Source organism: Aptenodytes patagonicus, chromosome 1 (assembly GCF_965638725.1).
Source record: "Aptenodytes patagonicus chromosome 1, bAptPat1.pri.cur, whole genome shotgun sequence".
Classification (NCBI taxonomy): domain Eukaryota; kingdom Metazoa; phylum Chordata; class Aves; order Sphenisciformes; family Spheniscidae; genus Aptenodytes; species Aptenodytes patagonicus.
In genome coordinates, this window is record NC_134949.1 from 4,071,799 (window position 1) to 4,099,629 (window position 27,831).

The following is a 27,831-nucleotide window of genomic DNA, read 5'->3' on the forward strand; positions in this document are numbered from 1 at the left end:
AGGGAACATCCTCTGCCGCATACCCTACAAAGCCAGATCCCCCAGTAGGCATTTCCAAAATAAATAAAAAATAGATTTAAAAAAAGCTACTTAGTGATTTAATGGCATTTTCTATAAAAACAACTGTTCGTTTTGGATTCTTTTGCGGGCTCCCTGGAAAAAGCCAAATGGGGCTGGAGACATCTTCAGACAACTTACTTTGTCTGAAGTTTCAAGAATCTTCTGTTCTCACAGAACTTCCGCGGTTTGAATTGGATCACAAAATAATGAAAATGGTGTCCAAAAAAGAAAAAAAAAAGTGCCTCAAAAGCTGTTGATCTGATTTCCTAATGATGCAGCCATAAATATCAAGAGAAATCAACTTCAGAGCTCAGGCATCACCTTCTATACACCTGTCTTAAATACGGAAAGCGTTCAAAGAAAATATTATATTTAGGGGATTTTCATGGAAACCAGAAGTTATAAGCAACTTGTCCATCAAAGAATACATGTGCTCAAAATACAGTCCTGGAGTCAGCAGTACATTGTGGTCCCATTCACACGAATTTACAACAGGCTAATAAACAGATGTTCAAAGGAAGTGTGATATCTGTAGGAGAGCGAGTAGCTCTTGTACACTGTTAGAAGATGCTGCTTTAAGCTATCATCTACTAGATCTTATAACTGTTAATTATCTAACTTCTTTTATAAATACAACCGAGAAAGTGTAAACTTCAAATTAATGTTAATTGTTTAGCCCACATGATCTACTTCATATAGTAAGAATATTCTGCATGGTTTTTTAATTGTCTTCAAAATACCTGACACACTCTTGTTTTTCAGGCTACGTAAAACACCCTGATCCCATTCACAAGAGAATTCTGACTACCCATGCTGCACTTTTTACGGTCATGACCCAAGAAAGGGCCAATGCACAGACTTTAATCCTTGCACACCCAATTCTGCATACAAGAGCACCCCTTGATTCGAAAAAGTAAAGAGAAGTAAAAATTAAGAAAGGCATGAACACACGCTGCAGGTTTGCACCTGAAGAATTCCCTTATAGTTTTTTTCTATGCAATTACACTGAATTTCAGTATAATGCGACTGTTATCCTTCCTGCTGCCATTCGAGGTTTCCAGAAATGATCCACTTATATTCTCTCAGTCAAAACGAGCAAGTTCACGTACAAAAAATTGTCTCGCTGTCCACAGAAGACTTTACTTCCTACCATCCTTTGAGTCCTTCACAGACATACACGCTATTCCCCTCGGTTTTCTCTAGTTTTTACTTAACTGTTATCTTTTTAACAATAAAAAAAGCAGCGGGTGGTTTGGGAGTTGCTTTTCATTTCTTGAAGCTTGCTCTGGCCTGTGCTATGTCTCCAACCCAGCTGTGGGGACTGCGGGTGGAAGAAGGAAAGGACGTGGGTGTGGGGTGCTGTGGGAGAAAAGCACGTGTGTGTGCAGACAGGTTGAGTGGGTGCTATTACACTGAAGTTATTTTTTTTGAACGATGCAAGATCCTGCAGCAATCCTCCCCATTAACTCACTGCAGCTCAGGAAGCCTAGCAAGACACTTTGCCATACAAGAAATAACTGGCAGGAGGGTCACCACCAGCAACTGCTGAGGCACTTCCATACAGTAGGTTCAGCTGCCTTCACCCCAAACACAACATTATGGAAACAAACACACTCTTCTTGAGAGCCCGCTGCTATGGCTTTCTGCTTGCAAGTTAAACTGTCCAAGATCAGAAGAGAAATTTGCCTAATAAATCCCAACAGCATGGTGACCCGAGTGCCATTAACCTGTATCAGCCTGCCTTGATTGACTGAGTACAACGGCCTCAGGTACCCATCCTGCATGCAAGCTGCAGTAAATGATCTACTCATAAGTACTGCGATTAATTACTTCCCTTCAGTTAAAGTCAATACTCTACTTGCACTGGATTATTTAAAATTAAAAAAAAAAAAAAAAAGGGATAAAAAGGAGAGGTGTGTTGATAATGGGAAGCAGCTCTGCTCTGTCTTGGTGGCATTATTTATCAATTGCAATCAGATTATGCAGATAAAGAACAGCAGCAAATTTATCAGCTCTATTTATACTTGTCACGTCCCTTCGCCGTAAGAAGGCTTCATGCAAGCACAGCCAGGGACCACCGAGATGCAGCACTGCTCTCCCTTGGGAGTATGGGAACTGGGGAGGAGGGAGAGCAAGACACAGGTGGGAGATTGCAAGAGGTGAGGGAAACTCATCTCCTCCCAGCCCCAGCCTTGCAGGGTGCAACCAATTCATTCACCTGGTCCCTCAACATAACTACAAGTCACCTGCGGCCATCCAGCCTCAACAGAGTGGTATTCAAGGATGAAGCATTCAACTTTTCAGAGCATTTACCATGCATAACCCTATTTACTTATTTTTTAAAGTTTTTTTTTACGTTAATTTCACCTGGAACACAATTCTGAAACCTTGCAATGCAGACTAGGTACCAAACAACAGAAACGCCCCCACTACACCACCACGAACTGGGAAGAGCAGCCGCCTGGCAACTTGCTCGGGAACGCAAAAGATCCTCCAGACACAAACATTTTTACTTGGGTCAGTTAACTGTTCTCTTGTATCTGCAGGCATGAACGAAGGCTGATTATTCCGATTTTGCTATAGCATTCAACGTGGTGAAAAAGGGCCAATTTTATTCTCAGTTACCTACGCAATAAATTAGGAGGAAACCTGATGCAAAACTACAAAGGTCACAGTGTTTCTCTCTGAGGAAGCAGCTTCTACTTCTCCAAAATTTTTCACCTTCACTCCTACCTAAACAGAGACTGTACACTCTTTACGCGTAGCGACAACATTGCTCCCTGCCCAATGCAATTCTAGGTACAAGGTAACTAAATTTCATTGTTATCAACAACAGCATTAGAAATTAAGCAGGAATGGCTGACTTAAATGATCTCGGACATGTACACACACAGATGGAGTTCCTGGAAGGTATTTCTGAAAGCCAGGCAATGCCCAGCGTTTGAAAGCACTGAACAAGCCACATAACCATAGGGGTTCCTCCATCATTAGTATCAATGTCCATTAGGGTGACGGCTCGCTGTGAAAATGAGCATCCAAACTCCACGGCTCTCACCATTTAACCCCAAGCCTCCACATAACGTTCCTTGATTATTTTTTCCTCCGCTTGCGTTAAGCGCCATGCTCAATGCGCAGAAGAGGTGTATCATGTGCGATGAGAGCTCAAATCCCAATCTCCAGACCCAGGAGTCTTAATGAACACCTTGTCAAATCAGCAGTTCTGGAGCATTCAGGGAGGGGGAGAACCTGGTATTTTGATTGAAATTTCTAAACCCATTTTTGTCCCATAGAGATAAAAAAAAAAGTAATAAGATTCTAAGAGCTCTGTTTTCCAGGCAAAATCAGCACCTTAACCAAAGTGCTCAGAAGCAGCCCAGGTCACAGACCTCAGAGTGTGACTGCAGGAGATGGGTTATGTGTGTGCCTATATGAGACGCAGGCACATACACCAGATTCCCTGCACAAACTGCACTTAGCGGGTAGTTGCACAGCTATTTGCTTCCAAGCTGTAGCCCCTCTGGGTGAAAACCAAGAAGGCATTTAGTCATCTTTGCAGGCACCGAGATTTGCTGTCGCAGGTAGACAGAGATGCACAGACACTTTGTAAAATCCCGATTTAAAAGCTTCGAAAGCCATCAGGGAGCATGTATGCGTGCTGCTTGCCCATCATCACCCTGATAAAGCCTACGTATAGCACTTCATATGCTATATGCACTTCATATGCTCCCTGTGTAGTTCCAGAAGAGAAATGTAGAAAGAGGAAAAAGGTATGTCTACAAAGCAAAATGCAGTAATTCCTGGACAAACCCCCATCCAAGTTAGCGTTCATACCCATAGCCAGAACTATTGCAATGTAGCCATCAGCTTGGTTCATACCCTGAGTTAGTATCTCTGACCACCGTTGGGCACACACCGGACCATGCCAATAGCTGTTATGACTTAGTATGGGGGCCTTTCACATAATACTGCATGGCACCAGATCTCTCTGATGCTAGAAAGTAGAGCTAGTGGAGGAAAGGAGGTCTGGAGAGTACCTGATCCTGATCCAAATGCCAAACGTGCTCCCCTTGGCTCGCCTTTGCAAATGGACACGAGAGGCACTTTTATGCCCTATCTCTTTGGGATCTCACAGGCCGGCCCCAAATGGATTCTGTGGCATAACAACATCTAAAAGTTATGGGCCATTCTGTAAGGGGATGTCATTGTAGTATAAATATTGTGCCCAAGGCTCTGACCTCATGCCTCCAAACTCTATCCAATTATCTCACATACTAAGTGCCTTTTCTCACTTCGAAATCCCGTCGTCGCTTTCCGAAGGCTATTCTTTGGAGACAGCTCTGTAAAATGCAACGAATTTGCAGCAGTACAATGTTCTTACATATAGCATAAACCAGCTCACTGCACAATTACCTCTTTTCCCTGGCAATGCCAACAGTCTACAGCAAATACCCACTATGAACAAAAGCACCAAAACATAGAAGACATATAGAGGAACTTAATGTCCAAGAAATCCATTCTGGGTTTGTTTGGGTTTTTTTCATTTTCCACCTTCTACACCAAGATGAGAAGTAGTGGGGATGATGCTTGCAGTTTATTATATGCGCTTGCAGTTTATTATATGCATTGTATTGTTTAATACACTACAGAAGAATAATTAAGACAACCCTTTCTTAGCTCTGGTGGGAAACGTCAATTAAAAATTAAAAAAAAAGATGCCAATTTTGGTTAATGGTTAAAGGGGTTTTTTTCTATTACCAAATTTACCAGATGTGCATGAGACCCAGCGAACAGCCAAAAGCACATTTTTTGCTTTTTCTGCTTTTAGACAGACACTACAAGTCTAGATCCACCTCATCCTACAAAACGTATCTAACATTTAAGCATCTGCTCTCACATTATCTGAGATTATTGGGTGTTATGGCTACAGGCAGGTGAAACATGGCCCTGGCTGGATGGCCACAGACTGGCAGTCTCAAACCGTGTCTTCGTTTGAAGACATGAGCAGTGATTTGAAAGGAAAAACAAGCCACTACTAGTTTCAGCCTGGACCCGCAACCCAAGGGCAAAGTTGCATCTCAGAGATGAGAGGCAAAGGGATACCTTGGGGAAAAACCCTGGCAGGACTCAGGCGGGAGGCCGGTGCCATGGTGCTCGAGTTGGTGAGGAACAGCACTGTGAGGTACAAGCAGCAAAGCAGGATGCACTAGGTCTAATTTAAGGATTTGCCCATGGTTCTCCCCAAATCTCACTGCTCATGCCCAGAGCATGGGACAATACTGGAAATCTAACCACCCACATGACTCAAGAGTGAGCCAGCACGCTCCCAAATGATCACAGAAATAGCCAACAAGCCTCATTCACCACGACTTCACCTTCTGACACCCCACAAAGCAGAAACATATGTTTAAAAAACCTCATTTCGCACTTTGCAGCGCGTTCTGTAATTAATCAGAATTGTATTGCCAGCTTCTAATGATCAAATCCCATTTAATCATTTTGGAGCCTCTTGGCTGCGTGACGTAAGCGCCACAAATCAGAACGAAGGGGGGCCTTATGAGCATTCATCATGCATCCTTCCCGGAATTAATGGTACAGTCTAAGCACAGCCAGGCCCCATGAGGTGCTTAACATCCTATGCACAAGATGTAAATTCATAATCATCATCGCAACACCATCAAAGAAATACTCCATCAAGGCTCATTTTGCGCTTGCTAAACATGTGTTTTCCTCACTCGAAATTAGAAAAGGGCTTGAACCATAAATCCCAGGATCAAAAACATCCTCCAAACTTTGAAGAGTTTAGATCTGAATCCAAGATCAACGTGGAACACTATGCAAGGCATCATCTGAAATGAGAATAACGACATGTTGCAGGGTTTGAAATGCCAGCAGCTTTTCCACAGTGCTGCAAGCTTCCTTTGAATTCTAAAACTTTAGCTTCTCCATCACTCTGGGACACATTGACTGGAGATGACGATGCTCTGATGAACCCAAATGCCTTCCCTGCTAAATTGAAGGCTCCCAAATCTTAGTGCAGAGCCATGGTTCATTCAGCTGGTTTGTGAGCGCTTAATCTCATCTTCAGCACACAATGTTTCCTCTGAGTTTTTTGGCTTCTTTGTTTCTACATAAATTTTGTAGATGTTCTACAGGAAAGAGGGCTTCCAAATGGAGCCACCTCCTGATGTCCAGGCTGACAAGTTCAAGGACAACAGCAGAATGGCTTAAAATAAAGCAAGACCCTACTGAAGAGGTAGCTTCAGTAGTCAAATGCCCAGGGTGTAGATGCCTCACGTGGCCAGGGACTCCTCAGTGACCTTCCCAGGGTTGCTTAGAGTGGGAGAATTACAGGATTTCCTTCTTGCCTCTTTAGGCTCTACACTCATCATGGCACAGCCTCTTTAGTAAAACTTGTACAATACATAGCAGGATGGTTTCCTGAGTTTGGCAAAGTTTTCCCTGGATACATCTTCTAGATCAACTCCGGCACTTGAGGAAGCAGCTGCATTTTTACACCATGACCTGAAAATGCTGACTCTCCCCTCATTTCTTCATCCATTCCCAACAGCGACAGTGTGGGAAAAAGCTTTTTTTGCTACAAACGCAGGAGGTAGATGCTCTGCCTCACAACACAAAATAAACCATCAATCAGGAAGGGTTTCAGCATGTCCTTAAGCTTGTTTGCTTGCTTGTGGTTTTTTTTTTTCCCCCTCTTTTGTGATCAAAATCAAATAGGAATGAGAGCACACACACGCAGACATAGAAACAAACCATTTGGGAATTCAGACCAATGTCATGCAAAAGGGCCAGAACTGACCCAGAATTTGGAATCTGGGTTAGAGGAATTGATTTTTAATTGTCATCAGGAAAATGCTTTATAGGAGCATCACTTAAATCTCTGCACTGCGTAACAGCTACCTCCACGGGCTCCAGGAGCATATGGTCTGCTTCAGGAAGCAAGCCCCTTCGATGGTGACTGGGAGCCCACATTATCATGTGTAATGAGGGAAAAATCAAGTGCAAGTCACAGCTGGCTCGGGATCATGCTGGTGCTTGCATCTGCCACTAGCAGCTTCCCAAACTCCCTATATTCCTGCTCCTCACAAACAAAATCTGAGGTGCCCCTGGGTGCATCCGAAGGAATGCTCTGCTGAAAACATGACACTAGATACATTGGCTTGTCCTTGGCCTAAAAGAGCACAGAAAATCCTCTCATGGCTGCTCAGCTCTAATACCCATAATTTAATCTTCAACCTGATCAAAAAAGGTCCACTGAAGAAACGTATGTCAACTTCAGCACGCTCTGGATCAAGTCCCTTGTGCTATTGAACCTTCCCAGCTCCTACAGCAATGCACAGAAAGTCACCTCCTCCTCCGATATAAAGATCCAAAACTGTGCCTAGCTTAGAATATGAATGGTAGGGTTTTTTTAAGTCTCCACAGATGTCTCCAGTGGCAGTCATTTAAGTCTGTCGATGTTTTACTTATTATATCACCACATTAACTATCTAGGCCTAGTCTTACAGTTGAGATGGCATTTCCATTCCAAAACTCCTCTGGGGGAAATTACCCGAGACTGGGGAAGGAAAATTATATGCAGTTACCAAGAACGGCTACTTACAATCTCTCGACTATTATTTTTAAAGAACATTTTATAAAGAACGCACTCAGCTGGACATTAGTTAAGTTGACCATGTCAAACACGGAGTGGTTTGCATCTACTGCTATGCTTTCAGGGTCAATCTTCCCATTTTTCTATGGTTTCTGGGCTTTCTAGCTCCACAGCATCAGAGCATATGCCTCAGGAGGTCCGCGAGCGTGGAAGAACATCTCAAAACAGGCACTGCTGGATATTCAAGGTGTGGAGATCTCCACTGTCATGACCGAGGCACACAGCTCAGGGGTCTTTGCTCGAGTAAGGACATTGCTCCTCAGTGACCACCCACCAAGTCACAGATCTCAACTGGTATACATTTCGTTCTGTATTCACATGGTTTGCGCCAAATAGTTGGATGATGTCAAATGGTGGCTCAACACAGAGCCCCAGAGCCAGTACTTCTAAAACTTACTGTTTTCTCAACCAAATTTTTATTAGGGGCCTCATTGGGTCTTTAACTGTAAAATAATTTACAACCTTCCATCCCTTGGCACTTAAATGCCTTCAGAGGAGGATTTTGCTCGTTTGTGCAATGGATGGAAGGGGGTTTTTTTGCAACAATCATCAAAGGGAGATTCTACCTGAAATGGTCTCAAAGGCACCTTCCAAAAATCCACCCCAATTCACCTGCTGCTAAAGAACAAGGAAATCTCAGGAAATCTCTACTCACAGAAAAGACTGATATCTGCTCACAGCCTTTTCCTGCAGTATTTCCTTGGAAATACAGCTTCTCATTCACAGTCTCTGCCTCGCGCTGCAATTACTCCTTTCCTCACGTATCTTTGTTCCTCCAGCACAACTTGTACTAAACGTCAGCTCCAAAACCAATGGTTTAGTCACAGCAGCGGCTGCAGTGTTATCCTGCAGACTGTGACCAGAATTGCGAGCAGCAGAAGGTGAAGCCGTGGGGTCTCAACTGCTCATCTTAAGCCCTTCGAGCACCCTGAATGGAGCTTGAGTCCATTCAAAACGTGCTTTCCTTGCAGGAGGTCGGGAGCCATAGCAGAAATTGGTTCTGCCAACACTTTGGGCTGGATCAGGCAACTATCGCAGCTCAGCACTACTGCAAGGAGTATTGCTCCATCAGTCTTTGCAAAAGATGAACCCTTTTGCTGTGCAAAGGGCTTGGGTTTTCATCTATACAGACATAATCTCACATATTGCCTAACGCTAAAAAAAAAAAAAAAAAAAATAAAAAAATACAGGTCTACATGGGCTTGGACAATCAAAGCTTCCTCAGTTTCTGATACAACCCCTCTTTTTTTGTTACTGCCCATAATGTGGCACAAACCTCATGGGGATGTACTCCATCCAGCCCAGAGGGATAAATTTCAATTCCCAAAGCTGCCTAGTAGAGAAACAAGTGGTGCCAGATTGGGGGGGGGGGGGGGGAACGACAAACAAAAAACCAAACATTTACTCCTTTGTATGGGAAAAGAAGCTGAGAAATGCCCCTTTCCATGCACTTGTGTCCGACCCCGCCACCCCATGCAAAGGTGCATCAGTGTCCAAGTTTGAGCAGATCCTCAGCTCATTTAGCAGCCCTACCCACAGATGCCTTCCCAAAGTTAGCTCTACCCCTCCGATCACCCTTGCTTTTACCTCCCTGCTGTGTCTTATTTGCTCTCCACTTGCATGATCCAGCTATGAAAGAATCAATTGGCTACAGTCCTGCTGTTCCCAAGGAAAAATCAGGTCTCCGAGGATTTTTTTTTTTTTTTTTAAAGTATTGCAAAGACATGGAGCACAGAGCTAATATATATCCTGATCTCCTCCTGGCCATTTGTTGTGACCGTGAACCATAAAGCAAGGATACTAGCGCACCCGAGCCCCTGCTTTGCCAATAGCCTGAGCTGGAGGAGCAGTTCAATCTCCCTTCATAAATTTGTGCAGCAAACTAGTGCAGAAGTCTGCAAGCCTCGCTGCCCACGTGGGACCAGACTCCAGAGCACTTTTGGCTACTTCTGATCCTTCAAGCAGCAGCAAACTGGGTGCTGAAAGCTTCCAAAAACTCAAAAGATGCCTGCTTGCTTACATTCAGAAATGACCAACGTGCTCAAGTGATCTCCCTGCTGGATAATGAAAACCTCAGCTGGGGTCCCGTAACACCTACGGCTGTGATGGTAGAGGATGGCTGGCTCCTCAAGCTGTAGGATAAGGAGAAAGTCAGACTGTTCTCTCTGCCTTGAAAAGCCAGATGCACACCATAGGGGCAGGATGAAATGAATCATTCTTTGATATTCAAGCATCTTCCAAACAGGAGAACAGGTATCAGGAGAAAACAAACAGATCCGAGTACAGTGCTGTGTACAGAAATGAACTAATATCAAGCTTGACTGAAAAAGTTGATTAAATTAGTTTAATTTAAAAGCCCAAACAAACCCTGAAGGAGGTTCTTTGTTTATTGCTTTTTACTGACAGCACGCGTTACTGAAGAAGCACCATGTGGGCATGAAATATTTATTCATTAAATATTTCATAAAGCTCCACACTATTGGTTTCACTCAGGATATATTTATAACTTGTCAAAGTCCACGAAAATCACTGCTTTTCTTTCCCCCACCTCCAGACTTTTTATAAAAGGATTAGGCTTTCGGTTTTCATTGCAATAAGCCTGATCCTCAGCTCCACTGTTGCTTGTACACAAGGTGCTGCTTCTTTAATCGTAACAGGACAGTTGTAGTTAAAATAGTTCAGCCTTCCCTGTACCACCCAAAAGGGACCGTTACAGTGCTGCAAACCATACTGCTGCTTCACCGTGTTCCTGCCATGGGAACGGCAACATCATTCATTTACGGAGGAAGGCACCATCGACCAGTAGGGATACACGGAAATAAAAGTCAGGACAGACAGTCCACCCAAGCAAGGGAAAAGCAGTCGGAAAGTGCGTTCATTTCATTATCGGTATGTCCGAGTCATCTGTTACCAAACCTCACTCCATTGGTGATGCCCCTTCTTGAACCCTTCCTTGGCTGTTTAATTAAACAATTAATTTAGATTAATCTAAATTAATTTAGATTAAACCCATGCTCCAAGTTGGGTTAGTAACACGCTAGCGTGAACAGTGCTACATTATCCTCAGCGTTAGCTGTAAAACTATGTAGTACTGTTTTACCATACTGACTATATAGCTCGGTCCAGTACAGGAATGAGGACAGGTTAGACTTAGAAATGAAATTACTTTCCACCCGTAAGTGTGCAAAAAATCCTGTCCCCACTGCGTGGGGACAATTGCATTGGTGAAACTGTCACCTCTCTAAGAAATTGCACTGATACCTAATCTGAGCGCGGGCCAAATAATCCTGAGCAATAAAAAAGCACCCCAAAATGGATGCTGAGCAGGCACTTTAGGTGCACTGCAGGGTCCCCACGCAGTTTTGGTGGCTGCAGTCACTACGTGCATCCCTGCCTCGTTGGACCACGGGCTGCCTGGTCAGGCCTGCTCCCGTTTCCCTTACTCCATTTGTTTGTGAGAATAAATAAATATAAATACAGCATAAGCAGATGTCATTGCCCCTGGAAACTAGGCTTGCTGGGTATGTTTCTGCTGAAACAGCTTCTCACTGGAGAATTAGGTGTGTTCTTTTCTTGCTTTTAATGAACAGAGTCTACTTCATGTGCAAGCTTTGGGCTTTTTGGTTTTTTTTTTTTTTTTTACTGGAAACCTAAATCATCTTGCATGGCTTTGGTTTTTCAAATGCCTGATCCTCAGCAAGGGCTGGGTTCCCCAGGCACAAGAGCACCTCGTGGGGCACCAAGGAGAAGACATCACAGGATGACTCCACAAGGAAAGACCAGACCCTCGTGAGAGAAAGTCTAACCCAGGCAAAAGAGCAAGGAGGGACCAGCACCCATGCATGAATCCCATAAGGCACTGCTGCAACCCAAGACAACGTTTTGGGTATTTAATCCCAGAAACAACTGGCCTGACATTTTTGAGGGGAAAAAGAATGATTTTTTTTTCCAAAGGAAAATACCGATGAGAACAAAGCAGAGGCTTCACATTTATGGTTTTTGTGAAGGGGAAAAAACACCTTTTCTAAGTCAGTTCCACCAAAAACTCAGAGAAGCACAAAGAGTGACCCCAGCTGATGAGGCTTCACCCCAGGGGAAACCTTCCCCTTAGCAGAGAGCCCGACAGTACCCCATGGCCATGTACCTAAACCACGGGATCATTGCAGAGCCAAGGCTGGGAGCCTCGCGGTAGGTATGTTCCCTAAGACCACCTCCACCGCACTCCCAAAAAACTTGAAACAAAAGGACCTATGTTTAACCAAACATTGATTTTTCCCCTCAATAGCCTCCATCACTCACAGCGGTCCCAGCTAAAGCCAGAGCAGCGCACACCTTGCATTTCCCACTCACACAGTGTTTCTTTGTCTGAGTTTCACAACAGAAGCACCAGGATAAATCATTTACTCCTGAGTCCACCTTACAAACCTGCCAGCATCTCATCCCTGCAAGGTTCTCTGCAACTATGCCTCTAGACCTGAAAAATTATACTAAAAGGAAAATCAAAACAGAAAAGGTTGACCTCAAGCTCAGCAGACCTGGAGATGCTCAAAAACTCTGCATTTGATAAAGTCTACAACTCAAACATTTTGCAAAGCCTGTCCCACTGGCCAGGCTGTGCCACATTTGCACAGTAGCTCAACAATTACTTACATTCCCAAAAGACACGTGGGGGCCTGTTGCACTCTGTTTACCCCAAAAGGGCCTCACTTGGCAATATTAAGTCTTTTGAAAGTAACTAAAGCCAGCAGCACATGCAAAAGATTTGCAGTTGCACACAACAGTGAAAAGACCATTTTCCCTATCAAGACAACATTATCCTGACGCCACACAAGCAATGGGCCAACTCTTGAATTTTCACATCCCAGACTGAGCGATCCGAGTCATGTCAAGGAAGGGAAGGAAAAGCTACTGTGGGTGCTGTAATGAAAGTATGTTCTTCTCGGGAGCGAGTCTGCAAGGGGCTACGTGGGGCTGGCAGGGAGACGCCGAGCCATGATATGCTCCAGTGATTTCCAGCTGCTGCAAGCTCCCAAGAGGCATCAGAGTCAACTGACATGGCTCCTACTAGGGCAAATTTCAGCCCAAACACCCCCGGCTCTTCAGCCAAAGCTGGCATTATTTTTACCTCCCCTCCTCTCCTCCCCTCTGCCATCGTTATGAGAGCAAGGAAAAAAATGCTATTTTTTATATGCTTGTTAAGTATAATCTGCTAAATGTTCTATGCCAATGCATAAAGCTGCCTACTATGCTAATAGAATATTTAATTGACATTTATTTGCTGACTAGTTATTTATGCTAACGTCACCCCTGCATAATTAATAGTCTGCTAAAGTCGACTTGAAAAGCACACATAAAACACTGTACTAGGACTCATTTGCAGTATTTAAAATAAAGAAATCCTGCAATCTATTTACATTAGGTCAGTCTAAACTTGGTTTTGATGGAATAAGAGGATTGGGCAAAGAAGATATAAAATAAAAAGTCTATTTACTACTTCAGAAATATCCACAGTCTTTGACAGTACAACCTGCCAAAGAAGATTTCCAAGTTTCATTTTACTTGGCTCGAGGGCCCAGTTCTTAGCTGATGTAAAACAGCATAAGCTCAGTGAATGCCTACTGATTTTCTCCAGCCTGAAGCTCTTAGGAAGTAATATTTCAGGTGAGCCTTCAGTGAAAGAGCTAAACCGGGGCCAGATCTGCTCTCAATTATACCAGTGGAAAAGCAAACTCATCTCAGATAAGTCAGTGGAGGCGAGCCAGCTCCTCACAAAGATAAAAGGAGAAGTCCACCCCGCCCATTTGATCCCTCTACCTGCACTATTATCACAGACCCGCAGGCATAGTTCAAGTTTTATTTCCTCTGGGATGAGATTACCAGGGGAAAGCTGACTTCAGTTAAAAAAAACACCATCCATGATCGCATTTTCCGAGAGAAGCTCTGGAGGCCTTCATCTATTTTCAGAAACATTATCTCTGTGTCACTCTCTGAAGAACCTGTGGACAAGCTTTGTGGACGCAAGTGACCTCCGAGAATGATGCTGAAAGGCAAGTGTATGGGCCACATCTCCACCACCACCCCCAGGCTGTGCCCCTCAAAAAAGCCTCCTGTGCACCTCGGGAGTCTTGAATGACACCAAATCCACACCCCGAGCAGAAAGTGACTGCTCAAGGCTTGCTCTTCTCTTTGCTCCTGTCTCACCATCTCCCCTTACTGCTCCTGTTCCCATCCCCTGCGCCCCATTTTCTCTCAATCCCGCTACCTTCTGCTGCAGTCCGGCCCCAGTGTCTGTTCTAACCACTACATCCATCGATGGTTTCACCTGAGCACTAACAAAATGGAAAAATTGGCTCAAAGTTAACATTTCTTCCATATATCTCTTTATCTATCTGACATCTTGCACACAAATCAGCTGTGCAACACAGCCGACCACCTTTTGATTATGCAGAATCCGGTGAGTCCTCGTGCCGTAAGTTTTGACGTGGCCAACCAGATCCATTTCTCCCCTCCCTCACACCAGGGATCTCAAACAGCAGAATTTGGCTCTGTGATAGATTCAGATAATGGTAAAAAAAAAAGAAAAAAAAGAAGTTGCCATTTGAAGGCAACCCGGTTTTGCTGTGGCACAAGTTTTATCTCCTTTTTCATCCATACCCTGCCCAGAATCAGAACCAGCACTTTGAGTCCGAGTGAAATTCCCCTCCTTTGGCCTGGATCTAGGATAAAAGTTAACCTGACCTGAGTGAAACACAAAAACCTATTTGAAATAGTGACCAAATGAGGATGTTCGCCTTCACAGAACGTCTGGGCAGGCAAAATGCTTTACATCCACCACTCTTAATGGTATATTTCACCTGATGAAGCTCAGCACCACTCAAGAGGGACTCACTTCACCCCAGGACCAGACTTTTCAGCTTTAATCCTCCATATATTGGTCTAACACAGAAGTAAAGGCTGCTTTCCTACACATAATCGCAGCACGATTGATCATCTTGATCACCAAATGCAAGCATAGATGGTGTTCAGAGGTTTTCCTTCTGTACCAGTTCATTGTAAAATCAAAATATAGACCTTGTTCTCTCCCCGCTGTATTTCTTTACGTCTCCAGTCTCCTCCGTCTTCTGGTTTACACGGCAAGCAGACTCAAGCTCACTGCGCAGATCTGCACACAGAAATGCCCTATTTGAATTTCCATCTGTCAATAACATTAAAGCAGAACCACCGTGGCAATTACAAGTGTACACAATAATCTTGTCGTCCAGTGTCTTTAGCACATCCCAGAATGCATTAAGATAGTGCCAGGAGAGATTCGGCTCTGTTGGCTCAGCTGTAAATCTGCAATCTGTACAAAAACGCCCAAGTGTCAATCAAAAGACGTTCCTGCTCTCTGCGTGGTTCACAATGCATAATTTAGCTACTACGCTTGTCAGGTTCTCCACGTTGCTCTTCTACCCGATGGTAAATGTGTTCATGAACCCAACTGTCATCAACAAAGGAAAACAGCACATGGAAATAACAGGCTAAAGGAGGCAAGAGACCTCTTTTCCTTTCACAGTTAAAGGAACTGCTAGTAAGGGAAAGTTTAGTTAGACTTCAATTTTTAATGCCTAATGGGTAAAACATCCCAAGGGATGGAGGATGTTGAAAAACAACCGCATCGGCTCTGTGCTGAGTAGGAGGACAGTGCTTGGGTAAGACATCGGAGGGGATAAAGACTGTCCCTGTTTCCATGCAGGCTAATATAAAGGGGAAATTTTAACTAACTGATGGAAAGTCTGCGTCACATCCCACCCCTATAGTGCAGAAAACAAATCCTACTCTACCACCACAGCCCTGCCACTGTCAATGAACTTTGAAGCAGGTTGTTCTTCCTCATCTGACTTACAATTGCTGAGGGACCTTGTCAGAAAGGATGAAAATTTCACACTCAGCTACATCAGGCAGTAGCTACCCACTGCTCTACACCACAGTTAATATGCAATAAAAAAGAAATCTCTGTCCCAGGACGTGACTTTAGAGCTGATCAGTGCCAAAGCTACAGACCATAAGGACAGCTTCACACTTGCCTCAGCTAGTTCATGAATAAACATCCAATTCATTCAAATGAGTTCTATATTAACTAATTTAAATAATTTTCATTTTGCTTTGAATGGTAAACAGATCTATTCTGCCAGGATAGTTGAGTTTGCAATTCAAATTACACACCGATTTGTAATGAGAAAAATATAATTAATGGCAAAGCTTGAAGTAACTACAATTTTACTCCTTTGATTTCCTGCAGGGAAGGAGGGGGTGGAGGGTGAAGCTCACAGGCACGCACGCACTCACACTGTCCTTTCATAAGCCAATACATTTTATTGCAAACTCAACTATTTGGCCCTCAGTCCTATTCTAGTGCATTATGATTCTATAATGTCATGGGAGGACGTAACATGACTTGACATTATACTCGCAGGCCCCATGATGCAATACTAACATCACCCAATAAATAATCATGTAACAGTCTGTAAATTAAATGACTTCCTTCTATTGGAATCATAAACAATAATTATTTGGCAGCTGCCCCTTAAAAAGCTCTGTGTGTGCTGAACATTAAATCAAGCTCTATTGATTTGCTAAACTGAACCGTCCCGTTTTTTCGCATCTCTCTCCCATCTAAGGAAATTCTTCGTCCTATCACTCTGTACCATTGTCTGGCATCGCATTTATAAGATGAGTGCCGATCAGTCCGATCTGATTCGTAAGCAGAAACAGAACACTGTCCCAGTGCTGGTATTTTGCCCATTAAACAAGTTCTTCTTGGCAGATCTGCTTTTTAACCAAAGCCTTCAGCTCCTGATTAAAATCAAACCCTAATGACAGACAACTGGCCCTGGCCATGCTGTTTGCGTGGTCTTGCCAACAGATATCCTCGCTGTAATCAAGATGTGCAGAATCAGGCCCTTCGAAAATGGGGCCATGCAATTTGAAGCTGGCTTTCGTTTCTTCCAAAGGTTTGACAACAAAATAGCGTGCAAAGCTACAAAGGTAAAAAACCTCCACAGAGTTCACAGAGAACATCACTTTCTCTATAACCAATGCAAAGTCTGATCCTCCAGGCTTCACCAGATAAAACTCTGAGCACTCCAATGAAGTTTGGCTCGTTAAGATACATTCACTGATCAGCCAAGCAATTAAGCAGAGGACAAACTCCAGACATCCGCGTACAGTAAGTCTAGTACTCACAAGCTACCCTTAAGAGCTGGTCAGAGCTCAGTTCTCTACAGCGGATGAGGGGCACTCTTGAAAATCCAGCCTCCTCCTTGTGGTGTCCCAAACGGGAGCTACGATCTTTGAAAGCCACCTTTGACTGCAGGCTGAACCCTGCGGGCAAACACCCAGAGGAGCGCTGCGATTTATGAGCACATTTAGGACCTCTCCCTTTTCCAAGTGAGAGAAGTCCTGAAGGCTCAAATCCTCCCGGGCATTTTAGATGCCTCATTCCAAAATACGACTCAAGCTCTTATATGCTGAAATCTCTTTTGAAATTACAACCTGTGCATTTGATTTATTCTTTCTGAAAACTATACTAAGACATATTCAATAGAGTTTATTCACTGAGAATGGGAGGGGGAAAAAACCAAACCAAAACAGGGCAGTTGCCCAAATTTAAGACCCTGGCATACAGTTCATCACCCAGCCAGAGGAGAAAGGAGGTATGACGCACTGCACGTTTGCAGTCATTCAAGCAAGACAATTCACACAGAGTAACCACAACCCAAAGAGCAGATTCCAACATTTCCATGAAAAGCAGTTGCCTCTGGTTATAAAACAATCGTTATTTTCTATTAAGACAGTCGATAAGATCTCTTACCCCTTGACCCTGGCATTTTGAGATTTAGTTTACGGCACTGTACACCTTTCTGGTAACATTAATTATAATCCACGTACTAAAAGGTAGTTTAAGAGACCAATAAAATAAAATACCTAACCCCTCTCACATCAGCTTCATTTACGAGTGCTAAACCAACAGATTTCTCAACCATATTTGTATTCAAGAATTATTTTTTTTTTTTTTTAGGCAATCAATCCTCTGTTTATTCAAAAGACACAGACCAGAACAAAAATATAAGTTTAGCTCAGAGTTTGGCATACACAAGGCAAGAATGTCAGCTCTAATTCAAAGACTGTGCCTACAGCTCACAGTGGGAGGTCAGGCAACACCTACACCAGGAAAATCACACATGGCACACAAATGGCACATAGACTTTTTTCGATGGTCACGTGCAACAGAAAGTAAAAGAGTAACTTCGGCAGCAGAATCTTTAAATGAGACTTTTCTTAAACGCATGCGCAAGGTGGAGGCTAAATATTCATCTCTTCTTCCCTTGATCCCGAATAAATGGGATATATGGCGGGAATACGCATGAGTAACAGTGACAAGAATGCCTCTGCTTGGAGCTACATAGTGGTAAGGATACACAGCTGTTCCATTGCCGTACACAGCCAAAAAACCACCATTTTTTCTTACACACTGGGTATCAAATTGTATTATTAACAAACTGTTCCACACGGGCCATTCAGTAATCTAGAGCTCTTGCATTCAGCTTTTGTGCACCTAAGAGCTGATAATCAGGACATGTTCTAACCTACGATGACCAAATTTTGCTACCTTTAATCGTGTGTCTCTACCATGGGTATTAAAAGCTGCAAGAATCTGGCAATGGAAGGTTTTAAACTTTCAGGGCAAAACCAGAGTGCACAGCCAACTTCTGGTTTTGGTTACGCCCAAACTGACCTTGCTTATTTTAGTTTATTCTCACTCTGAATTTCACCCTTCCTTCCTACAAGAACAGGACAATTTTCTCCCCTAACTGAAAATCACAGCTTTACAATTCAGCAGTAAGTTTCCTTTTTAAGACAGTTTCCTATAGAAGCGCCTTCTGTTGTTACCAACCTGGGCAAAAACGCCTTTGCTAGAGGCTGACTGGCAAACGGAATTACCCATTGACCTGTGCGGACCTGACCTTGACTGCATCACCCAAAACCAGTTGAGGATCTGGAGTACCCATTCCAGATCGACTGGAAGTCTGGAGATTAACCACCAGCCCAATACTAGAGCATGACCCTAACAAGACACACAGAACTCACCATCTGGAGGCATCAGGACCTTGTTATTCTGTGTACACCAGCCAACGGGGTGAAGATCTGCTGTCATCACGTCACACCAGAAATCCGCCCTGCGGTCATCTCCATAGCCACAGTAACGAAGCAGTAAGAGCTGTCCACATGTTGTAATGATTGTAGCCACCCAATACGTGTCCGGATTGCTCTTGTTGGCCACTTCTAATTTCATTCCTGGTTGGAAACTGCTTTGAAGGCTGATTTCAACCTTACAAAATGAGAAAGGCATGGTGTTACCTTTTCTTCTTTGCAGGAAGACCCCCTCCCCAGGTAAGCAAGATAATGCTGCCCTTAAAGAGCAGCTCTGAGATAGGACATGAGTTGATTGTGTTCCTTAATCCAGCCACCTCCTTCACAATCTGTCTGGGCAGGACCATTCCTACTTCACTGGCATATACCCCATCATGCAAGGTCCCACATGCTCCAAAGAGGCCCTCCAGCAGTGGTAACCTCAGGTGCACTACATGTAAGAGAGGACTGGTACCCATCCTCACATCATAAATCTCACTAATGCCTGGGAGAAAGGCAGTATAACTCAAATGAGGTTGCATTTCCCGCTGCACAGGAACAGGACACATGCAAGGTAGAAAAGCAGGTACTAAGCACCTCTAGGAGTTAAGCCCAGCTATAATAATTAGTCATATAACAACACTGAAGCACCTCTTGAGGCTTCACAAGCACCAAGGGCTGAATGCTGTACCAGGCAGACCAAGGAAAGCATTTCCACTAAATCCATCCCCAGCAGCTCAAGCCTCAACTGATTCGCTCTCCCAGCACCCTAGTGAATAAGGTATGACCCATTGCTGAAAGAAGCAAATGGTTTGGGTCACTGTCCTGTCATCTGACAGAGATGTCAATTCCATTTATCTCACCAGGGACAGGTCACATGTAACTTGCCTTAGGACACTGGAGATGCCAGTGCATCTCTTCTAGGACACTGCAGGGACTGCTGTTAAACACTAGGGCTTTCTGTGGGCACATCGTAACGTATCTTCCAAGGGACAGTGGGGTGTCTCTAGCTGCTGTTGATAAAGAACAGGTGAATGCTGGTTCACTGGTTCAGGTGCCAGCTTTCTCTTCAGAAAACCATCCAAAACATAGCCTGTTACTCCCTATGAGATGCTTAAAGACAGGTTCTTACAGGTTTCTTAGTACCTTATCTCCTACTGAAACAAGAGAGATTATAAAGTCTGGTTTAAGCCTGTCTCTGATTAACTTCTCATTTAAATGACAGGTTAAAATGCCTCTTTTACTCACAAAGGTAAATATAGTACGGTCTGCTTGGCCACCTGAGGACTTCTCAGACTTGGCGTGCCAAATTGCAGAGAAAACACTGAGCTGCTCTGGGATGTCAGTAGTACTCCCTCACTCATCCCACTCCAGCTTATGACATGAGGGCTGCCCAGCCAAAGCCATTTACTATTTGCAGGTTACAACACTCCACGTGCCTTTACTTGTGCCGGCACTTCCATCATCATCAACGCCTGGAGTCACAGAATAGTTGAGGTTGGAAGGAACCTCTGGAGATCATCTAAGATTGAAGAAGGTCTGTGACATTACTACTGTACTTAGTCGTAAGACAGGATCTTAGCTCTTCTGATGCTAAGGGTCCTCATTAATAATGCAGGATACAAGTTCATATGTATTTTTTCCTCCTTGTGCTCACTGTAAGTAAAGACCAAAGTGGTATTCTGGAGGCAAGGGACTTGGGACTGGAAATCACAAAAAGAGGGGAATCAAACAGACAGATAGTATAATCTTCTCTGACAGCTTTCAAGTTCCTAGCCAACCCAATTTTTTTGAGGATCGAGTTCCAGATTGTGAAGCAGAGTCACTAAGCACTTTTCCCAGCACTAACTTGCCTTGCATCGACAGTCCCAGGATTGAGGTGCTGTGAGACACCGCAATCAGCAGGATGAGGCGGGCATCTCCACACACTTAAAGACATCCTTAAGGGCTTCATAAAGCACAAAACTTTCACCTGGATCTGGTATTTGGGTCAGGGCCCAGAGCAGAACCCTGGAACAAAATGCTCTCTCCAGACCGCTGCTGGACTGAGGATATACCCTACAATAAAACTTCATCATTGCCCTGTAATTCTCCAGTATAGAGAATTACGGTCCTTCATCCTGCAATACTCTACTGTTGTTAAAATGGAAGCAAAATAGGGGGTGGAGGATTGTACTATTTTTTTCAGGTGTAGATGGAAGAGAGGCTTTTCATCACTGCATCTCCTTACCCCTTCAAAACAAGCCAAGAAACCACCTGGAGACAAAGGTGGTTTAATGGCGTGAATGCAGTCATCCAAACAGAGACTTCTCTTAAAGTAGCAACAGGTTCTTCAGGAAGTTTTCTCACTGCAGTACAACTACACCGTTCCCAAAGAACATCTCTGCCACCAAACAGACTCAGTGTAAAGCAGCCCAAAGCATCACAGCTAAAACCCCTCTCTTCATGCTGAAGATATCCACATCCTCCAGAGCACGCAGACCAACCAAGTGAAACTGGGAGAAGAGAAGCCGACCAACGAGCAACTGTAGCAGAACGGGCTACGGTTCTGATGGGTCAGGTGGGAGGATGAGCAGCACCATCCTCAGGGGACTTGCAGCTGAGGACAGAGAACCACCATGATTTGTCATGGCTTGACTCAGATGAAGGCATCACAACACCTTCCCACTAAGCCCCAACATCTTTGACAGCACAGTCTTGTGGTTGAATGACAAAGGTGTCCCGGAAAAGTCCACCCATGTGGCCACACGTGCACGCCCTTGACTGTGATGAAGAACTCATACATCAGCTTAATTTCTGTCCCATATCCTCATGTGACATCACACACATGGAGCTAAATAGATAGAATAGGTTAAAAAACTGGTGGTAGATGGAGAAGCTGGTCCCAGACAACAATATCGTTGACTGTGATGGGCTCTGCTTGGAGACCAAGTTCTTTTTTCAAAGCATGCTCTGGTCTTCTTCATCAGTCAAGGTATCAGAGACTTCAAATGCTATTTGCACTAACGCAGACCAGAGCCACAGACCATGCTGTAACTACCATGGCTGTCTATATGAGCCATGTTCACCCAGGAAAAGCATGACGTACCCAACTACTTGGTTCTCATGCTGCTGAGACAGCATCTCCAGGCAGGAGGCTGAGAGATGGTTTCCTATGGGCCATGCTGGGCTCTAGTACTGAGTGACCTTGCTAGTCAGTAAACCATGTGTTAAGAGGACAGTTTTGGAGAAATAAGGCACTCTTGTGAGATGAATCTCTATGGGTTGGGATGGACCGCAATGAATAAATAGGGAGAAGGAAAAATGGATTAAGAGAACAAAATAAGTGCATTATAAGTAAAAGTAGAGCACTATAAGTCCTCAAAAATGGAAAATTTGAACCCAAGGCAGAAGATAAGGCAGTGGCATAGACATAGCGCTCTGAGATATGATTGCAGATGATGCAAACACACCAAGTTCAACTAACGCCAGCTGGGGGGCCATTTCTATGCACGTTGCTGCATGCACAGAGGGACGATTTCTCCCCAGAATGGTCAGACCCCACTTCAGTTCTCCAGAGACCCCTGAAAACCAGAAGAGGGAACGCACGCAATGCCAGCAAAGCTCAGACGAAGCACATACGTGTTTGAAGGAGGTGTGGGGAGCAGCGCTGGCTCCTGTTTCCTCCAGGAACTCGTCCCAGTTGAAGTCTGCGTCCTCAATGCTGGAGCCCTCATCTGTCCAAAAGAAAAAAAAACAAAACACAAAACAAAGAAAAGCAGCTTAAAACACAGCCAAAGAAGGCAAAAGTTGTGTCAAAGACTTCAGGGCGAGAATAGCAACCAGTATAAACATCAACACAAGGGAAAACAAAAAGCTTGTTTTAAAAATCTGTGCTTATCTAGTTTGACCGACTCTTACTACACTTTCAGCAGACTTTGGGACTTTAGCAGCCAGCACTTTGAAACCAGAAATGACTCTGCTTTCACGGCAGTGGGGGAACAAACCCGTTATACCGCAACAGGCACTTGTGCTCTTTTATTTTGTATTTGATGACTCTCTCGCTGCAAGGGAGGTGGATGCCTGTCCGCTATTACAAGGGTGCAATGGCCTTGTTTGTGCCCCAAAATCGGGTCACCCAGCACTGTTAATTACAGCAGTGCCCTGGTGATAATATTAGAAGTTGCTTCTGTTGGCTGAGCATTGCATAGAGCAAATACCCCAACCCTTGGGGCTGGTGAGCCCCACGTTCGGTCCTGCCACCCTTTCTCAGCATCCCCTCACCCAGAAATCTCAGCCAAGGCCCCCATGCCTCCCTCTTCCCCCAAGACTACAGCTGCTTTCCCCCAAATCCCCCAGCCCCCCTCACCAGACCACTATTGCCTTCTTGCTCCCTGCACTTGTCCTTGCCCCATTTCAGATTTGGGGCTCTGCGCCATGCCTCCCCCATCCGCACCATTGCCCCAGATGATCCTTCCCCACAGTGAAGGACTTGACATTACTACTCTCTTTTTTTTTTTTTTTTTTAATAACTGCGCTGAGTAGAGCAAAGTTGAAGCCTCAAACCATCGCTGAAACACACACAGCAATAATTAAAAATAAATCTTCTTTCACTTACAGAAAATCAGCCAAATCTGATTGTTTTCATTCTGTTCCCAAGCAATCTCGCAAACCCAGTTTCATCCCCAGAGCAAAAATATTTACAGTCTAGCAATGAGCTCTTTGCAATAAGCATTTATCAGGCAAACTCTGCGAGACCCTTACCTGCCCAAACATTCATCAGTGTGGTCATGATGTAATTAAAGTGACTCATGACAAACTGAATTAAGAAACCTCCCCAGACAGTTTTATGAAGAAAACGGCAGAGTTAATTTATTGCAATTATTGCTACAGGTCTCCAGTTTTCAGGACCAGAAAATTATGTTGTGCAATGGGAATCTCTCATTATTAAAAGGGGAAGACACAGGTTTTATTTGCTGCCTACGGAGCCAGACATACATCGGTGAGGGGAAAAAAAGTGAATCAGGAGAGGGTTTTTGAGACAGAGCTGGTGGAGGGTAAAGATCTGCCTGGGAGTTCAAAGTGGAGCGCTGAGCTGTCATCGCTGTTAAACACTTTGCACACTGCTGCATCAAGTCTAAGGTCTGACTCCTTGCCTTAAACTCAATTAACCTGTTTAAATATGAAGATGTAAATCAACATTTACTCCCATGATAAAGTGGCTACCAGGTGACTTTTCAACTCAGCAAGACAAGAAATAACCCAACTCCAAGATTACAACCTGAAAATAGACAAATTCAATGTAGAATAAGGGATGGGCCTTGTTTTGTTTCTTGCAATCATTGCAAAAACCTCCAGGCATCTATTTGAGATATTTGACCCAAAATGAGGGGTTTGTTCATTCTTGACCGAAAGATAAGCCACAGCTTAACCACAAGGTAGGAGCTTGGTGCAAAGATTGCTAAGAGTTTCCTTCATCTATACCATGCAGGCAGGCAACTTCGATGATCAGGTAAATTTTTCAGCCTTCATGTCTGCAACCCTGTGGAGCTAACGTTTTAGAGAAGAGCCAGGTCCAGAGATTTCAAAGGATGTAGTCCACGAGTAGATGGGCAGATATGGTTATCCATCCCAGGCTTAAAATTACTCCGATGCTTAAGCAACTTTCTACCCTGAGTACAACCAATCCCCATCCCACTAAAAGTCAGCAACATCTGACGTGAAAAGCAAAAGGTGAAAAGCTAAAAGTGCATCCCCTCTGCCTGGTTGCTCCCTGCTTCTGCATCCAGCTGCGCCTGTGGTGTTGGGATGGGCTGCTCAACAACCCCAAGGACATCTTCACCTCAGGACATCTGACATGGACAGGACATTTCCAGGTCAGCCCTGGGCTCTCCTCTCTTCTGCTCAGATACTGCTACTTCAGAGCATGAGGCACTTCCCTCAGCCCACAATGCTCTCTGTATATTCTCAGCTTTTATTACTGCTTTTTGCTCTAACCTGCTGGGTGAGTCCAGACAGGTATCTCCTTTTCTCCAGCCTTCCTCGGTAGTCTTATGGGAAGGAGTCATTCCACAGAGCAGTGGAAGCAGGGATTTTTAGGCACTTCAGTATATAACCTCCAGCCCTTGCAGGAAGCAATATTTCCAGGGTGACAAAATCTTCTCCAGAATTTGCCAACAGCACGTTAATTATGTCAGCATTACAGATGCCAGTGATGGATGCAACAAGTCCTCCTGTATACTTCATAATCGTATTACCCGTGACCTACTCTGCCACGTGCCAACACAGAGAGAACTCACTGGCCCCAACGTTCCCACAGCCCCACTGGCAGGTTCATTCACATGCAGGCCAGCAAAACTCACAACAGCACCTGTTTAAAAAAAAAAAAAAAAAAAATCACCCAGATCACTCCTTTCTAAACCCAAATAGAGAGGTTTTAAGACCCCAGGGGGAAGCAGCACGAGAGCTGCAGCCTTCCCTCCCTGTCAATTCATTTCTCTCTGACACATCACAAGTCTGACTCCTCTACCGTGTTTTATCTGCAGACTTTATCAGGAAATTACTTTTACAAGGTCTGTAAAAATAATGTCAGAGTACTCATTTATCACGGTATCAGTGTTTTATTTTGCTTTGTTTTATCACAAAGGATTTTGAAGTGACTGTAAGTTTCCAAAATGTTTTTTATGGACTTTGTTCCCTTCTAGAAATCTGGCAGGGGGGCATCCGGAGCAGAGACAGCGTGGCCCAGGGATGAGACCAGCCCAAGGGACCCAACCCCATCCGTACACATAACGGGGCTGTACACAAATCTCCTCATCCATCAGAAAAGCCCTACTGCTGAGGAGAAGAGGACACCTCTTGCCGATCTCCCTCAATTGCCTGGAGATCCCCCGCTTAAAATGCAGATAAAGAAATGCAAAGTCTCTCTTAATATATGACAAGGAAGATTCTGCCCACTTGAGAAGCGGTTATCACAAAGCCGATCTGTTCATCGCTCCTCAAGTCACGCGCTCCAAGAACAAAGTCCTGACTCTGCTGGAGAGCTGCAAAACCCCAGGTGCCAGCATTTCACAGAGCGCCCCGTGAGATGACAAATTTGGCATTAGGCCTATTTTACATATCAGCTCCCTTTCCAATTATTGGTACTTAGGCCCAGTGCTCTTTCTTAATGAAAGAGTCAAGGCTGGCTAGCCTACAATACAGTGATGTGTAAACAAGCCCAGGATGGCAAATAAAATCAACAAGTCATTATCTGTGAGCCTCTCAATGGCTTTAAAGTGCTCATGCATTGACACTATAAAAATGCAACTGTTCCAGTTGTTAACAGCCTCCCGGGATGTTTGGCTATGGGAAATAAAGGAGATAAAAGACCCAAAACCTGTGGCTCCAGACACACAGATTTTTCCCAGGCTTCACTGAAGGAGAACGTATTTGTGGCAAATTGCTTAGCCATCTTATTTATAGCACATAGATACATTCATGACTTTTTGAGTGAATGAAGAGCTGAAATGCCTTAGCAGTTAACACACCAAGCGAGGCGGGAGGTGGGGGGAGGAACCTGATCAATCATAAACGTCCGGCATGGCCTTGGGAGAGTCACCAAGATCCATATCCCCAAAGAAATTTAGGCACCACAGGCCAGTTCTTCTCATTGCAAAACCAATGTCTATGGTTGGCCAACTGAATCTCATCCTAGAGGCTCCTACCTCTCTCCCATGGATATAAATGGATCCAGTGGTGACTAGATCAGGCTGCAGGTGTCCACTCTGGAAATGTCTGACTGAGAGGACATGAATCCCACCTCGAGAGGGGGTCTGCATCACGTGAGCAACAAGGATTGAGATGATCCCCTCTGCTCCAGCCAGGGTTAGCTTTCTTCATCCTCAGTGGGGAGAAACAGGCAGCTCCAGATGGCAACTCAACCCAAAGGCAAGCCAGCATCTGTGTTAAAATGGACTTGCTTTCTGGAGCTGTCTCTTTCTCTTCACTGGTGATACAGGCAGCATCAGATGACTAGGTTTTGTAAGGTGTTCTAAGACACCTCAGCTCCAGATTCAGATGTTTAACTCTAGAGGACCCTCAGTAGTCATCTCTGAGTCACACTATATAAGGGAGGCTCTTTCTCTTTCATGTCTATGGGAGAACCCAGGGCAATATTTATGTTCTTACCTAAGGTAACATAAGAATGTCCTGCTTCCTTTAGGTGGGATGAATCCAGGTTTCTCATCACAACCCCTCCATACCTATACATCCTTCCCTTCACAGAGCCAGTGTACTTTCCTGTATGCTTTGCCTCCTCCTGGATGCCTGGAGACATCCATTAGATGAGGGCAACCATGTGTAAGTTGGTAACTTACCTGTAACCCAGGTAAGTTCCTATCATGCAACTATTTCTGGTTCAGGCGTTTCCTTGAGACAAAGAAGGTTTCTATGTAACTATGCAGCAGTTAGTACGCTGCATCTTTCTTCCATAAGCATGTCCAACTTCCCTTTGAAGCCATCTGAAACAACCAGAACCACTGCGTATACCATGCAAAAAACCCAAAACTTTGGCTGGACTAACAACCCCACAGCACAGGAGAGTTTCCACCTCTCTGTGTCCCACCTAACACGCAGAGCTTAAGAGCCCAGTTGAACCTGTAAGCATCATGGCAAGACCAACTGGACTACCCCACATCTCAAACACATTTTCGGTGCAACACAGACAGTCTACATTTTTTTTAGGACATCCCTCTTTTTCCCCTACCCCTGCTGACCTCTTGAAAGCCCACCTGCATTTCCATCTCAATGGCACAAGCATAAAGCAGTTGCTTGCTACGAGCTGCCCAGGCGGGCACTTGCAACCTGCAGGCCAAATGTGCCACCCTTGTTTATTATTTTCATGGCAAAAGTTGTAGAAGATGGTTGCATTGCACATGGGGCTGTGCAAACCAGCCCATCCTCACCCT

The 27,831-nt window shown here is 44.4% G+C and overlaps 1 protein-coding gene across 1 annotated transcript in view; it reads right to left on the minus strand.

The window, feature by feature from the left end:
- SFMBT2 (Scm like with four mbt domains 2) overlaps window positions 1-27,831 on the minus strand; it is a 120,905-nt gene that overhangs the window by 77,239 nt on the left and 15,835 nt on the right. The window contains exons 3-4 of the mRNA XM_076349015.1: window positions 22,526-22,620; window positions 18,863-19,103 (exon numbers count right to left, since the gene is read on the minus strand). Of these exons, the coding sequence (XP_076205130.1) occupies window positions 18,863-19,103; window positions 22,526-22,620 (336 nt within the window). The remainder of the gene's footprint in view (window positions 1-18,862; window positions 19,104-22,525; window positions 22,621-27,831) is intronic.